This window comes from Bombus pyrosoma, linkage group LG5 (assembly GCF_014825855.1).
Source record: "Bombus pyrosoma isolate SC7728 linkage group LG5, ASM1482585v1, whole genome shotgun sequence".
NCBI lineage: Eukaryota > Metazoa > Arthropoda > Insecta > Hymenoptera > Apidae > Bombus > Bombus pyrosoma.
The window spans coordinates 9,377,407-9,394,213 of record NC_057774.1 but is presented as its reverse complement, the minus strand read 5'-3'; the positions used below and the strand labels follow the sequence as shown (position 1 = coordinate 9,394,213).

The 16,807-nt window shown below is 41.6% G+C and overlaps 1 protein-coding gene and 1 long non-coding RNA gene across 3 annotated transcripts in view; one reads left to right on the top strand and one right to left on the bottom strand.

Annotated features, from left to right (window-relative positions):
- The window catches only part of LOC122567350 (nephrin), a 293,118-nt gene that overhangs the window by 67,308 nt on the left and 209,003 nt on the right, over positions 1-16,807 (bottom strand). For both annotated transcript variants that reach the window (XM_043725737.1, XM_043725738.1), the window contains 2 exons: positions 14,754-14,886; positions 13,218-13,426 (listed from right to left, as the gene is read on the bottom strand). In XM_043725737.1, the coding sequence (XP_043581672.1) occupies positions 13,218-13,426; positions 14,754-14,886 (342 nt within the window). The remainder of the gene's footprint in view (positions 1-13,217; positions 13,427-14,753; positions 14,887-16,807) is intronic.
- Positions 1-16,807, top strand: part of LOC122567374 — a 186,926-nt gene that overhangs the window by 58,857 nt on the left and 111,262 nt on the right. The window lies entirely within an intron of this gene.

Here is a 16,807-nt window from a genome sequence, read left to right as displayed (position 1 = left end):
TCATTGTCAATTATCAGACTAATTTATTCGGCGTAACGTAAACACACCAATTCTAGAAGTCAGTTTTAAACACACAGATATAAAGATAGAGCGCGTGAGCGAGCTAAAAAGTGAGATAGAAAGGGAAAGAGAAGAAATAAAAATAGAAAGTGAACGCTGCATAGAGGCACCGTGTCTTCTTCTCTGACAACTCGTGCACTTTCATACGGTAAATATATAAATGTAAGATTGATTAACAAACGGCGTCAATATGCATATTTGATTTGACGAAAGGACGAAATTTGAAGGACGAAAGAGCAATGCTTACACGGCAATATATGTAGTATCGCGGACAAAAGGCCTAGGACTTAGCAATACAATGTCGCGAGAGCCGAGGCGTTCTTAAACTATAAACAACGTCCCGAGAGCCGAGGCGTTCTTAAACTATAAATAACGTCCCGAGAGCCGAGGCGTTCTTAAACTATAAACAACGTCCCGAGAACCGAGACGCCGATGGGCCCATCAGTGTGTTGTCGGTCCTTGAAGTGAATAGTTTCGTAGAAAAGGCCTACGTGGCCTTGGCCACGAGCGGTCGCGGAACACGTGCCTGGTGGGTATACGGAAAAACAAAAGATATGCGAGGGCAGTTCAGTTTTGAGTTTTAGTTGAGAAGTCGAGGAGAATCAATCGGAGTGCGAGTTGCGTTGTCGAGAGAGTGTGGTCCGCGTGAGAGAGAACGTTGGATCCGTTGTGTCGAGAGTTGTCTAGATTGTAGCGTGTTATTGCGATTAGTTCATATTAAACTACCATCGTTTTTCTGTCTATATTTGTACAATCCATTCATTGTAAATAAATCACAATTATCAGGATATAATAACAATATATTCCATTGACGATACTACATATATGGCTCGCTTACTCTATCTTTATATCTCTATGATTTTAAATAGATCGTCCATTGTTTTCTGTTCCATAGTGAGATTACTAACGCATGCCACTGCATATATCCTGAGTGTGTCTGCTTAACAAATTTCATTATACCATTATACATCCGAAATTCTCACGTTAGATGGATTCAGGTCGCGTTCGTGATGGATCGTTTTTAACTTATCGTACGGTTGGTAATAATACTCCGGAAGATTGCGTCCAATTTCACGAGTAAATGCAGCGAGTCACCGGGTTCCGAAAAACCGAGCCAGCCAGTGTTTTCGTTTCCTCCTAACAGGGACAGATTCCATTCGAAAAGATAAATGGTGACTTTCTGTGTATAAACGTGCGTCTCCGAACAACTCTTCTCGCTATTTTCCTTTCGAATTTTTCCATTCTCGTTTGTGTCGCGGATAATTCGCCATTGAAAAGCCACGAGCTAGCTCTGACCGTGGGAAATCCCGTGAAACTTAAATACTGTTTCCTCACATAGATTTAACAGATTGCGGACCAATGTCGCGTTAATACAACGTTCCGTTTGTACTTTCTTTATGATCAATTTAGATTATTAAATCCTGTTACTATTTCCCTTTCCACTAAAATTACAGTGCTACGCTATACCGTTATTTTGTTACATTTTCTAATGATGTTTACGCAGCTCTTGCGCATTATTTCGCTGCTCGATCCTTAATGACTTAAGCAGCGTCGATCTAAATACGTTTCACCTTTTATCGCATTCAAAGCGAACGACCGACTTTCCCTCAAAGGGACGATACTTCTTTCTCTGCTTCGTCCCTCTTCCTCTTCCTTTGACCCCGTTCTTGTTCTACTTTCTCGGTCGACGGTATCGTTAACCACGGTGTGTACCTATGCTCGCGTCGAAAGTCCCGACTAGCCAAAGCGATATTGAATTCTAGCGAGTTTCTAAAGGCAAAGAAACGCCCAAAAGGCTGGCCATCCGCTCGCCAAGTCAGCAACTTTGACGTAAGACGAAACTCTTTCTCTTCGTCCTTTTTTCTGTCTCACTGTATTGCGAGACGAGATGGATAACGGACGGCTCTCTGTCTCGCACAGGCGAATCAATTTATTAGATTTCAGTCGTAGAATTGACGTATTATAATGAAGACAGTTTGCCAGAGATAGAGATCGATTTGTGTACCTTTTTCGTTCCGTATAATCTCGTTTGGCGATACAATCTTCTTACAATTTGTTCCACTCGTTTCTCGTCTGTTTTTCTCCGATTTTCCTTCTTGGTAATCTATTTTCCTTTCTCTTCTTGGTCAGCTCCCCGAGAAAAGCGAGTACGTCGATATAGGTCGGCTTTAGAAGATCAAGAATAGAACCTTTCTGATTGCGCTAGAAGCAATGAAATTTTTCCAGAATTACAGAAAAATTCAAAATATTTCGTCCAAGCTACAGCATCGATATGCCGAGCAAAGAATTTCAGGCAGGAGATATCGGGATGGCAATAACGAGCAAAAAGCTCGGTTAAGGGATCTCCAGCTATTTTTATCTTCTCTCTTGGCGAGGGTTTCTTTCGTCGCTATCGAACGGAAGTGACAATTCGAAGCGACAAATGACGTCTTGTAGCGAAGTTTTAACTTCCACGGGTAGCTTTGGTTTTATAGAATTCCCAGGCGGCACGTCGCGTCCGTCTTTTTTCTTCTCGACTGGCGTAGGAACTTGGAAGAAATAACTTTAATTCACCGCGGGAACTCGGAAATCTATTAAAGAAAGATCCGATCGTCTTTAAAGAACGTTCGTGCTCGTGCAGTGGCAACGATTTTTTCCTTTTTTCTTTTCTTCCTCTCCCTCTTCTTCGTTCCCCCTTCGCTGACATTTCTTCGGTTCCGTGAGCCACGACTTTTACGTTTTCTCGCGACGTCGAGCTTTATTGCGGACTCGGCGGTGGAAACAGATCGCGTCGAGTTTCCCGGCAACGGAAGCGCCGCCCTACGTTTCACGTGTAACGCCGAATACACGGCGAGTCTATCAATTTGCAGGACTGATCTTTTCTAAGAGTATGGAAAATCCGTGTACCTAAGATTGTCTATAATTTTTTAATTTACGAAGCAAATTGTATAAAGGAAATTGTATTTCGTTTAAATGCCTTCGTAATGAATATAAAATAAATGACATAAAAATAGAATTTTGAGGTTCAAACGTAACATTCGGATGAACAATCAAATATTTTCGAGCGACGTACATCATATTTCCAGTGACGATACACGCAAAAGTAATTTTCGTTACTATTTCTTTTAGATTCGTTCGCTCTAGCCTTTTCTATTGTTTTTTTAATAACACTGTAGTATCATGGACAAAAGGTCTAAGAGATGTCGGGTAAACCATGAACAGTGTCGCGGGAGCCGAAGCGCCGTCGGGCCCATCAATGTGTCGTCGGGTCCTTCAATCGAATAGTTTCGTGGAAAAAGCCTACGTGACCCTAGCCACCAGCGGTCGCGGAACACGTGCGTGGTGGACCTAAGAAAAGACAAAGGGATGCTAGGACAGGCAGTGTGAGCGGAGAAGCCAGAGGGTGTGAATCGACAAGTCAGAGAGTGCAAGTCGCGTTGTCGAGATAGTGTTGCTAGCGTTGTCGAGAGAGTGTGGTCCGTGTGAGAGAGAGCGTTGGATCCGTTGTGACGACAGTTGCAAACTAATTATTGAGTTGTCTAGGTTATAGTACGTTATTGCGATTAGTTCACGTTAAACAACCATCGTTCCTCTGTTTAATCAACATCTGTACAAACCATTCATTGTAAATAAATCGTATAATTATATATATTTACGATACTACGATACTAATGTATTTTGTAATAAATTTATATTGAAAACTACTTCGATACAACGAAAAGTAACTGACAAGTAGCCGTAGCTGTGCTTTTCCTAATTATTAGCACGATATATGGTTTTACATCTCGATAGTCGAGTTTGTACAGGTTTGCTCTGCTTCCATCGACCAGGAGAGATCGCGAGTTTTCGAGCTGCGTGGTTCGATCGTGGTTACATGGACGACGAAATGACTATCAGAATGATATCCATTGGCCCGTGGAAATTCCCAGTAGAAATCACGGCGTGAACGGTTGTCGATATTCGGTTCGCGTGGCCGATGAAAAATTCGTAAAACGCATTCGTATTTCCTGGACGACCCTTCTCTCCCTCTTCTGTTCGCAAGGAAATAATCCGTGCTCCGATAGAGAAGGCTCGGCACAGCGTTCTCTTTGATAAAAGAACCTGGGAATCTTTTTGCCAACCTCGATGGAGCCACGCCGCTGAATACAATTTTGATACTTCGTGATGAGAGCACGTGTTCGGGTTCGCTTATATTTCTTTGAGCCTGTGGGTTCTGCGAATCGTTTCTATTCTCGCGAAACAGAATTTTAAAACTCAAGAGTAAGTGGAATTCGTATTTGCACAAACTGTTAGTTCGTATTTGCCGACAGGTTAATGAGATGAAAAGTTACAGATTGGTCATGGTAGAATAAGCAGACTAGGAATATTTACGCATATTCCTATGATTATGGAACGTAAGTAAAAAATCTGATTTTCATAGAAATTTGTTTTACCTACCGCGTGTTATAACGAGTACGTTTTACACTCTTCTGCGTTTTCTCAGCTCTTAATACTAGAACCATCGACCTGTACTACGCAATGTTGTAAATAGAATGCATAAATGATTATAATTGTAGTGATACGACGAAGATAATACTTATACAGATATGTTTCTACTTGAATAAAAGTCAATTGTAATCAAAGCAGCAGACTTTTAACAATTCTCCGATAATCGGAGATCCGCAGAGCGTTAAATTTCTTGTAAACGTATAAACGTTCATCAACGACACACGACTGCCAACCATATATTACGAAACAGAGGGATAAAGTTCCAAAAGAAACTTGGCGAGGTAAAGCGGCATGTCTAACGTTAATTCCGCGTCATTCATTGGTACGTTTAAACGGTTTCCAATGTCTCCTCATTCCTTTGCGTCTTGTCTATCCCATATGCATAGGTAGAAACTATGAAAGTTTAAAGTTTAATAAAAATTCATGCTCCGTGAAGCCGGATCTTCCCGAAGCACCTTATGTACTTCCTCTCTTTCGTTTAAAAATTGTCGACTGCGTTCATAAAAAGCTTCTTTGCCGCTGACGGTTCTTGCCGGTTCTTTTCTCCTCTACCTTCTTCCTCTTCGTTTGACACACGGCCTGATGTATCGGACCGGAATGCGACCCGAGTCTGCACTCCTTCTCTGTCTTCTCCCTTGTCTTCCCTTGTTCATCGTGCCCAGCATCTTTGTTCTTGTTGTACAAACGATCGGACCAAAGTCAACCCAAAGAGCCGAAGGAATCGCGACGATTTAAATCTCTCGCGCGTATACACTCGACGCGAACGCGAAAGCCATCGCCTTCTTGTATGTTCCTGCGACGTAGACGCTTGGTTTGCACTGTGTCTAACTACAGTTTCGAGAGACCAAGCGGGCACAGACGTGTTCGCTTTCGTCTAGCACCGTTTGAACTTGAACAAACGTCGTATCACAAAGAGACGGCGAGCTACGCGGCACTACACGGAACAGCAAGCTGCCGCACACAGAAGGAGTCTCGGAGAAGTGTGTTCGAGCAACTTGTATTCCCAAAGGTGCACAAAGGAGACCTCTTTCTCCGGGCTTAAACCCGTGACAAAGGTCAGAAACAACGATCGGAATCTTGTGAAAATTAATTTAGCATCATCGCGTAATTAATTTACAACTACCAACGCTCCGGCCACTATGCGAGTATTCGTCTCACGAACGAAACTTTGGCAGCCATTGCGTTTCAGTTACTCTGCTCTTCCATATCTAGTATTTTGAGTGGTAATAATGTTTAGTATATCTAGTATTCCAGTTATTAGTGAAAACTTCTACATAAGATTTCAATTTGAAATTCGAAAGATTCTCTATGTTCGTAGAAATGTCTCTAGTTTTTCATTTTAAGAGAATAGCAATATCATCCTGTACCGTTCGTTGAATTCTGCAATCGAGGTTCGAAGGGCGAGGTTCGAAATTATCCAGTTTTCAACTCCGAGAATGTTTCAACTTGTTTACGTAAAACGTAACACGTATTGTCAGCTGCAAGGTAAATTTTATAGTTCGCACAAACTCAATGAAAAATTCTGTGGCCCCACGAGAAATCCAGCCCTACCTGCTTGTAGAAAAACCAAAACCTCGTTCGCCGCGTATATCATCCAGACAACCGTATATCTCTTGCTTTACCTTTTTGTGTTCTCGTCAAACACGAATTTCTATATACCCGAAACCTATCTGTCAACGCCATTATCGGAATATTTTCGATTCTTAATTTAATTATCGTCAGTTACTCCGACGACTGGACGTTCCCGGTCGAAGGAACGTTCGAAGGAAGGAAATTGCACGAACCACGCCTCGTTGACCCGTGCGCTGGTCGAAGGGCGTCTTTCCGAAAAATTCCGGAGCTCGGAACGGAAACACAACGGTATTGCGGTGTCCGGTGTCCGGCGTACGTGCAGTGGAAACGGCTCGAGTTGCTCGTGACGCGGAGGTCCGTTCGGCAAATAGCGGAAGAAAGGCGAGGGAGACCGATACGAGCCTTGTAATTTCCTCCGTAGTGAGAAAAGGAGAAATGTACGTTAATTGGCGTTCATCTGGAAACGGTTTACCAACACCAGCGACTAGCAACACTCTAGGTGAGTAAGAGGGTGCACCGAAGAGGTGGGTCAGGTCAGATGGGATGATCGTGCGAAATGGCTGGTAGGGGAGAAGCTAATTATCCCGCGGGAAAAATTCCACGGGACACAGGGAGCAAGGGGAAAACGGTAACGTGCAACGAATGTTCTAACATTTCTCGGCCGGGCAGCATCTCCATAACTCTTGAACGGGATTGTTAATTGGATTTTTTTTTCTCCTCACCACGCCACGGCGTTTCATTATAACACGCCCACTCCCGCGCCTCCTCTTCGTTCTGTCTCGCTCAACCTTCTCTCCGCCAACCCCTCGTTCTTCTTTCTTGGCAATTGTTTTGCCCTATTTGTTCTCTGCTCTCCGACATCTACCCCATCCTCCTGTCTTCAGGCGTCTACTCATTTTTCATTGGTCCTCCATACAGTCTTCCTTCTGATTCTTTTCTTGACCTATTTGTCCATCGCAGCTGTTTTTCTTTTCCCTCTCTCCCGTATGTTCCACTTGATAGTGGTTTCCCTCGGCCATTTCCTTTTAACAGCCGCTCCTTTTCATACCTTTTTATTCATGCTCACCTCAGCCGGGCGCTTTTATTACCAGTGTGTCCGTGGAACGCGCCGCGGCTTCTCCGGACGTTGTCATTTCCTCTTGTTCGTTCGGTAATGACACGTCGGCGTGTAGAAACGTCAAGTGGAATACAGCGGTGACGTTCAGCCGGAAACGAACCGAGCAATAGACATAGGCAACCAAGCTGAGCTTGCAACGATCGTGAAACTCTTAGGGACAACCCGTTCGTTCCCCAATTGTACGAAGAATTCTCTCGAGCTGTGCTACCGTAGGCTAGTTGCAGGGGGCACACGTATCCCTAGACATAAAGTAGGAAGGATGTCTCGAGACAATGCGAGACGCTTGGGAATAACGTCGATTTGTTCCGGGACTGGTTTACGTCTTCCTGTAATGATTTATATCATGTCATGTATGAGGTTTATTATGCTGTAAAGGAAACTCCATTACTTCCTAGCTCTTTTCTTAATATATTGGTCACTGCACCTGTGTTTCTCTCTTTCCATGAGCCAATAAACTATTTTGATAGGACAAGTAACGAGTCGTTTCGATTGTCCATTTTTTGGACATAATAGCTTGTTTATTTAAGAATTGCATTCTTTTTGAATGTCGTCTCGCCTCTGTTAAAATAAACGATATTTTACATTAATTAATTGATCTTACAAAAATTGGACATCGTTCAAACGAGATACACGTAAACCCGATAAAGAAGCGCTTCATCGATACTTTTCATTCTTCATTTCATACTTTTCATTTCAGTTCATTCATGCTTTTTCTAGCCACTGTAAATTCTGTACACAAGTAAATTTAACATTGTTCTTGCAAACGTTTAACTTTTCAAACGGCTCTACTTTACGTAACTCGATTAATCAGCGCAAGTTTCTGTACACATCTTACTCTGACTGTTCGTCGTAATGAGTAACTATCCTCGACCAAACCATTGAGTTTAACGTTCCTCCGTTTGTCGATAGCCAATTACGTAATCCCAGTCTTGTATTCGCTAAGTCTTTAACGGTAACAACATCGAAATCGGCACGGCTTCAAAGCGACTTACGCAACTAACGATTCGTAACAGTATCGTGTGCTTGAGCACCCGTAACCAGAGAAACGTGCCAAAGGAACGTAAATTACATCGCATACAGACTGTATATCGGTCTGTTCGTGTTTCTGCACCGACTTCGATTCCTTCGTATCCGGCTGCGACTCAGGAAATGAAAGTCAAAGCAAAAATCGGAGAACGAGAGCTGTGATGGTAGTCAGACGATGAGACGTTTCTCTTGGAAACGAAGATCTCCGGAAACCATATTCGTGTCGACGTGCATCTCTTCCCCGGTTGGAGAAAGAAAATCGAAATCAACGGAGAAGTTCCTCGTTAAAGTCGACGAGACTTCATATCCGTGCCAAAGATCACTAGCCGGCCCAGTGATCGATACTTCGAACCTGTCCGAACCATAGTACCTTTCCAATATATTTCTACGTGTTTTAACGGACGTGCCATGGCACGATCTATTTTCTAGATTTTTTTACACTCTAGTGATCCAGAGTTCAGATTCAATAATGCAATCATCCTCTACTTTTGCGACGGAGAATGTACGATTAAACCGCGAATCCATTTATGAATGTTGAGAATTGTGGATCTTGATAACCGAAATAATCTTATAGGAACACTACATTTACACTTGGAATTAATATTAGAATAATTATGTATTTATTTCATGGACGATTTCTAAGATATTCATCGATACACACTTGCACGCGTCTCAGCACTTTTTTCCATATCCGACTGTTAACTGACTGAACTGTTTACATTCATCTGTTTTCGAGACGCCACGCACACACACACTTCCACACACTGCGTTTATTCGACCATTCGCGGAGAGACGCGATCGCGAGAAGTCACGTCAACGGGAGTCGTGAATTTCCGTTACGATTAGATAATCGATGCCACGAAATGATCGATCCCCTGATTTCTGTTACGACAATAGGGGTGGTTCAACTGAATTTATACTGAATTAACAGGTATAAATTAATGTTTATTCCAACAACTTTATATAGAAGATAGTTACACTGATGCGTATGTATAAGTTAAGTAAGTGATTGATCTAAGGATAGAGACCCGGTAATGACATGTTGACTATTCTAACGGTGAAGAATAAGTAAGTTAAAGTGGCGATGCTGTGTCGGAGGAAAGCTAGCGATGGGTGTGTCTTAAGCAGGGGACCATCGAATTTGTTCATGACAATTTTGGTTAGGAAAGTGAGGGCAGTAGACTTGCTTCTGATTGGATAAAAGAAGGTTGATGGACTAGGAAGGGTCTTAGCCGCCCTCGATAGATAGTTGCTAGTGTAAGGTATCGTACGTGAGAAAAACTAACTTTCCCGTAGTAAACAATAGGCTTTGGAAACGAATCAGTAAAAGTACGTTTGTACGGTCTGAAGGACCTTTAGCTAGAAAATGCCTGAGATTTATGATAGGTCCTTAAGACTATTGAGGCTATGCCGTAAGGACGTGCGGACATCTGGTTGCCACCTTGCCCGCGGTGTGTGGCCTGGTCGAGGTAGAGTGTCGCACGACGTAACACACTGATAATCACATACAAGTATTTCTACTACGCATCTAACCTAGTCCAGCACAGAAAATTGTACATATCTCAATAATGAAGGATTTAAATTTAATAAAGAAGGTTAAGCAGAAGGGTTAGCAGAAGTAAAACACATGTTGTGATATGTAAGAGATGCGATGTACAATAGCGGACAAAGGAAATCTTGTACTGGTAACTTTTGTATCAGATATTTTTTATCCCGTGGGCAATAGTCATTTATTTCAGGCTATATATTTATTCGTGTCTCTTGTCAAACATAATTTTATTTTCTATTATTTTTCAAAGTTGTCTTCAAAGTACAGTAAAACCAACTTTCTCCTGTCCATTATTATGCGTTTCGTTCAAGTAATCATTTCTCCCTCAGGGTCTGAAGAAATATGGATCTGCGTAAATATTTATCGTCGAATTATAGTTATCTGTGACTGAGAAGTTTCAATTCTATTTGAGATATAATTCCACTGCGAATGTCCTTATGTATCGCGTTTGCGTCGCATATTTTTCACTCAAGAAGCAAATATATTTATCGCCGTTTTATCGGATCAAAGAGACTGAATAAAGAATCGAACCAATTTATAACGTAGATTACATTTCACATCCTCGATATTCGTGGTCATGAGAAATAATAACTTGCAGCATAACCTGACCGCGTTGTCGAATTCGGAGGATCGCGGTATATAAACGCTCACCACGTTCGATCATTTAGAGCGGTCGCCTCTATGCGAACTTCAACGCATGGATATGCAACAAGTATCGAGAATACAAATGTTTAATTTCTAAATAGATACGTGTCCGATTATTTCGTTCTATAAATATTCGTGCTAATGATCGCCAATGATTAATGAAATCACGAGAATAGAGTATCGTGCTTGTGCTCACGAACGAAAAAGGCAAGTCACGCGTTTCTACTATGATATTTACGACTTTAACGATTTCATTCGCGCAATAAAACGTTACGCGATACCGCGTTTTATTTAAACGCGTCTCGCGGTCTTTTTTTTTTTACCGCCGTTCGTTCGTAAAATTCTGACCGAATCGGCCTACCCGGATAGCAGGTAAATATTATCGTTCCTTTGTTCGGCGTATCGCGAGCATTAATCGGCCGATTTCAATCCTCGTGGACATCACGCGCCTCGATGGAAACGGATGGTCGTTAATATACCCAAACCAGGCCACAAGTAAAATAATATCGTTTTTAGTGGAATTGTTCCGTGCAATATGCGCGAGGAAAATGGGAGATTTGAATAGCGAGAGATAATCTTTGTTCGGTTTGGCTGCATCGCCGGTAATTGGCCTGACTAGTAGAATCAGATTGTATCTGGCCAGACACGTATATCGCGTGTACACGTTGTACATAGAACGCTGATTTGAAAGAAAAAAGGGACGATAGTCGGTTTCGCGAAACTGTCAGCGGTAGATCTGGATAAGGAGAATAAGAGCATGTTTGGTTAGTTTAATAGAATCGAATAGTATCAGGTCAAACATATACATTTCGCGTGTACATAGAATATTGGATATTTAAAGAAGAAAATTGATAGCGGGTTTGGCTAATTGTCGGCGGTGAATCCTGATAAGTAGAACGACGTAGCGTTTGGTCCGACCAACAAAGTGAACTCGTATCTGATCACTGGATCAAACATATACTTTGTGTGTACATGAAATATTAAGGATTTAAAGAAGAAAGAAGGATATATTTTAATCGATTCGAGTAACTATTGGTAGTAGTTTTGAACAAGTGGAATAGGGTTGTGTTTGGTTAGACTGCTAGAACTATTGAAAATTCATCTGATCGATTCTAGTTTTTCTTAGTTGCGAAATTTCAACCGAAGTTCCTGGAAAGCTAATTCCTTTGCAGGCGAATTTTACACACTCGGATATATTTCTCGCGAATGATTTGTTTATGATTGTCAAATTATCTAACGAACATCGAAGGACTACATTCCCACCGTCATAACAATAGCACGTGCTTCAAAAAGTCGCGTGATTCTTCGCGATCCTGCCGAATTTCTGGCGCATAGATCGTCACGACAGCGAGGAACGTTAAAAGCTCGAAACGCGGCGATGCGCCGGCCAGATAAAACGCGTGCAACTCTCGGAGAATGCTACTACGTGGCGCGACACGCCATTGTTCCACGACAGCTGGCATAGTTTTATCTTAATATATATCTCTCTTCTCGTGTTGTTGCGTGCGCTTAACGGAGGCGCTCGGTTAGTGGCCAAAAGCGTCCACCGTCATTCGTTTATTTCTTTCCTGATACTTGGCTGAACGATAGAGTTGTAAGCGCAGAAAACTCGCTGAAACTCGAGACTACGCGTATCTTGAGTTTCACGAACGTCAAGTGGGAAAAATGGCATCGTGGATTTATGGAAACGCAGAATAGCGATATTCTATCGAAGCCAGTATCGTCGCTACAGACGTTCTTTATCCGGTAGGGTGTCGATTGTTCGTGGATTTTCAAACGTGAAGCACGATTTCGAACGATAGCTGATAGATCTCTTTATTGTCTACCGACAGGAAATTCTGTTTGCCATTCGACAACAATATGTGCTGGCGAATATTCGATCGTGTTCCACGTGCTACAGGTATTCACGCAACATGACGTCCCCGTGAATAAACAGATGCTGCGTATCGACCGTGTTTTAGCCACCCTTGTTTCCCCTTTTCCCTCTTTTTTGCAATTTTTCTAATGGAATGAAAAGAAAATCTCTCTACAGAGACAGTATCGCGGTTTGACGAATTAATTTCTATTATTTACTTACGAGTATTTCTCTTTCCATCGACTCTTTTTTCATTCCATACGCACGGCGTTACCGCCATTAAAAATAGATTTTGTGATCGAATATGGAGGCCGAATGTTGAACGATAGTGTTGTCTAAATTCTCTCTATAATTTGAAGGACCATTCAGAACGAGAATGGAACGTTTCGAATGAGTGAGTGCGAATGATTGGCGACTAGTGTGCTTCGTTCATTAGTGTATTTCTAGTTTCGCTGTACGGGCCTTGTGCTTGTTATCGGCGCTATAGTATTTCCACTTTTTATTCCACGTATCTCCAGCAGCTGCGTTTTCAATATAATAGAATCGCGTTTTTATGAACTTCATTTATTTTAGTTACACGAAATTTTAGTTACGGTTTGATTAAACGAACCGTTGAATGAATCTACTCGCCCGAACGTGAAGTCCTATTACATGGACGAAGAATTATAGGTAGTGAGAGGAATCAATGGACCCTCATTACATCAACTACAATTATATAAATTATGTGTCCCTCGACAAGTTCGTATAAACTTCGTTCTACTATACTCTGATATATTCTGTTAGGCTTTGAATGATCCTATGAATTTCTGACTGCACCATGAAATTCTAATCCTCGAAAGTGATATCTGTCTCATCAGATATAAATTTAGCCTAACGGTGAACATCGAGGGTAAAGAATATAAAGTGGAAGGATGGAAAGTACTTACCTATCACCGTTAAATTGACTTTGGAGTTTCGCGTCTGGCCGATCTGGAAATCGACGCGACACCTGTAGATGCCAGCGTCCTCTTCCCTTATGTGGTCCACGCCGAGTTCGGCCGGTTTCTTGTCCGGCATGAAATATGCTCGATTCGAAAACACAGTGTCGTCCGACCATCGTTCGGCAATACCAAAATCCCGATCCCTCGCATCGACACTAAACGAACATACGACAATTTAAAAGAAAAACGATTAAATGAGAAAACAGTAACATTGATTTATTAATTATTATAAAAAAAGAGAAACGCCTGTTCCCATACGACGACTCATATTGAAGACAGCAACCAAATCGCTCTACGTTTTTAAAGACTTCATACGCACATTTTTATTATACAAGTGTATTATACATATCAGTCTACAGGCATATCCTTTGAATTAATCCTCAAACTTATACATCATTTATTCGTGCAAAATTATGATACTAGATACGACGTTGCGTCTTTGTGATACTATAGTAGGAACGTAATCTAACAATGGTAGTGGTCCTTCAACAATGATCTGTTTATTCGAGCGAGACACAAGACACCAGATTTCGTATGAAGAGTTTGCAGAGCACTTAAGACGAGTGTAGAAAACGGTGCCGAAGTTTTATCATAATTATTTTAATTAACGTCACGAGCGGATAGACGTATGCCCGGAGTATCACGATGAATAAATTAAACTACCATGAGGTAGCGCGAATGAATCAGACAGTTTTAAATGTAAACGTCAGACGTGCGCGTTTTAAGATTCCCATTAGTTTTGGCGTTAGTACGACGAGCTCCTTCGTACAAAAGGTGGACGTATTTGAAAAGCAGCGCACCACTACAGACAGAGTCGCGATAAAAACGGACTTGTGAATATGAACTATAACGCGAGAGCCCCTCATCCGTTTCTAAATACGTATAATGAATTTTCTAGTACTATTCAGAACATAGGATTTAACTGCGGTGACGAAGCGGCGTCGTATGGATGTATTTATTATGTTTTCGATAGAGGTAGAAAATTTTAATAGAGAAAATTAATGGCTGACAAAATAAGAACTAAAAATTGTGGCGCATAAAGTATAGATATTTCGAGCATAATGTAAATTTTATTCATGAAATGTACTACTTCTATGCAAGGTAATTGATTAATTTTAACTTGTGACTCGTTAAATCCAACAATGTCAGTTCAATTGTATAAAAAAATTCAAAATGCAAACACGTTTATGTCGTTTTCATGTCGTTTATACATTGTGCTGTTAAACGATGCTGTTAAACAATGAAGTCACATCGGCGAATCATTGAAGGAGAAACTCTGGTTGACCGTCGCGACTCGTTCGACGTGGAATAAATTTTCTGTCGCGACCAGGCTGCTGCTTGCCTCGCTCGATATCGGCCACACTAACCTTGCGTCTCGTCGACGACCTGGTTTACCAGACTGTCGTAGTCAGATAGAGAAACGACCCACGGCTATTTGATCGTGCACATAAAGGACTGTGTACAAATTGATTTGCTTCTTACCTGTAAACGGATGTACCGAGGTCCTCGCGGTACCACAGCACTAGGTGCACCGAATCCCCTTCGTGAGTGGTTGATATGTCGCAGGGAAGGTACGTTGGATCACCGACAAGCGCCACGATGTGCGATATCGGGACTGAAACGGAGAAAAATACGAAATTTTTTAGAAAAAGATCAGCCGATGACAGCGGTAGAAAATTTATTCAATATATTCAATTTAGAATTTAAATAACGAACAATATAACAAATTCGGGTATGACGTATTAAATAGGTATATTTCGAAAAATGTTGAGTATCTTGAGCGAAGAAATCTATAGCGAAGTACCAATACTAAATCTGAACTAAGTACAAATCTTCTACTATCCTTGTGAGCTAATGGCTCGTGGTTTAATGCTCCTTAACTTTCAAGGCAACGCAAACTAACGCTTCCTCCACGGTATCATCGATGAAATGGTATATGTAACTTTCGAGTACTGGAATAATTCTATTGCAACGACAACAAGAGACGTTGGAGTAAGAGATACATGATTTTTTGTATGTTAATATACGTCAATGAGATAGTATTGTAGGAAGCGCGTTGAAAGGCTAAGAACTTTCTGGTGGAAACTTGTCAGTCACGTAATCCGGAATGATGATTTATATTTTGCGAGTCCCTCGGCTCGGATGAACGAACGAACTTAAGATTTATGGGCCGTCTTCTTCAAAAGCAGCGACTCGGATAGCGTATCCGTAATGCACACCTGCATGTTTATGCGGCCGAGTGCCGCGGACCACATGCAAAATTCAGAAAACCGATCCAGAACGCATCGTCCTCGGAGAACGTATTTTCTAGAAAATAATCGCGATTTATGATCTACTTTGAGAGTTGTAAATGGTAATGTATTTAGTTTAAACCGGTTTTATTTTAACTGTGGAAAAGGAGGGATATCAACTGTCGGCACTTTGACAGAATTTTACGATTTCCGATTTATTTTATCTTTTCTTTGTTCTCAGAAAATTCAAACTTGAAAACTGATAGTGCGTATATCTAAATACGCTTAAAAATAAGCACGTACATTTTTAATAGTTCCCAACATGTTTCTATTTGACTACATGCCGTTAACATGTATAAATTTTTCAATGAACTTTTTCAATGAACTCTATTCGCAGAACTTTTTCTCCATCTGTCACAATTTCTACTCGCTGCTGTAATTTAACTGCATTTTCCTTATAGGCAGCTTTTATAGGTTTTGCAAGGTCGATGCAAACTTATATTTTAGAGGAAGTATTTCTTTCTTGGCGTCTATTACGACCACTCAAAGTTTCAAACGTTTCCCAACGCTCTATATACGACCATTAATTTCTCGAAAATTCCATCGCGACGTTCGGCTAGGAATTCCGAGAGTTGACTTTTCCGACGAGCCGGGAAAGTCACGCGCCCCTCGAACAGCGCAATACCGTACGGAATCGCGCGTTTTCCGAAAGCTCGTTTCTCGGGTGAAATGCCGCTTCTGTGCTCCACGGTTCGCATGAAAACCCTCCTGCTTAACCAGTTGTTCCGAAAACAAAAACAAAAAGAAATGAAGCGTAGGAACAAGAAAGAAATACATGAAATAAAACGAAACGAAGACGCTCTACTCGTCGTCGTTGCCGGGAAAACGAGTCTCCAGTTGTCCTCCAGTGACCCAGATGCGAGCGTTCTACGATTAAAGACGACCGTACGAAATGAGAAATCACCGTTTTACATTGCGCTCGCGGCGGTGAAAGCATTGACCTCGCGATCGACGCATTATCTTCGAAACAAATGGATACTGTACCCTACAGCAATGATAAAACACGCGTGGAAACAAACGCGTAGGGTAGCTATTGGTTGGTTTCGGACGCCAGTTATTTATCGCGTGAATGGCTTTAATCGCGTGGATGCTGCATCAGTTTGCAGCCAATTTTCTGATTAACTTGGACGAGCCTGTTAAGAACCGTCGAACGAAGTTTGTTTACGCCAGGCACGCGATTTGATGGTTCTTCCGAAGCTATTTGTTAGGCTTTTAGTTATCTTTTGACTCGTGCTAATACATTTT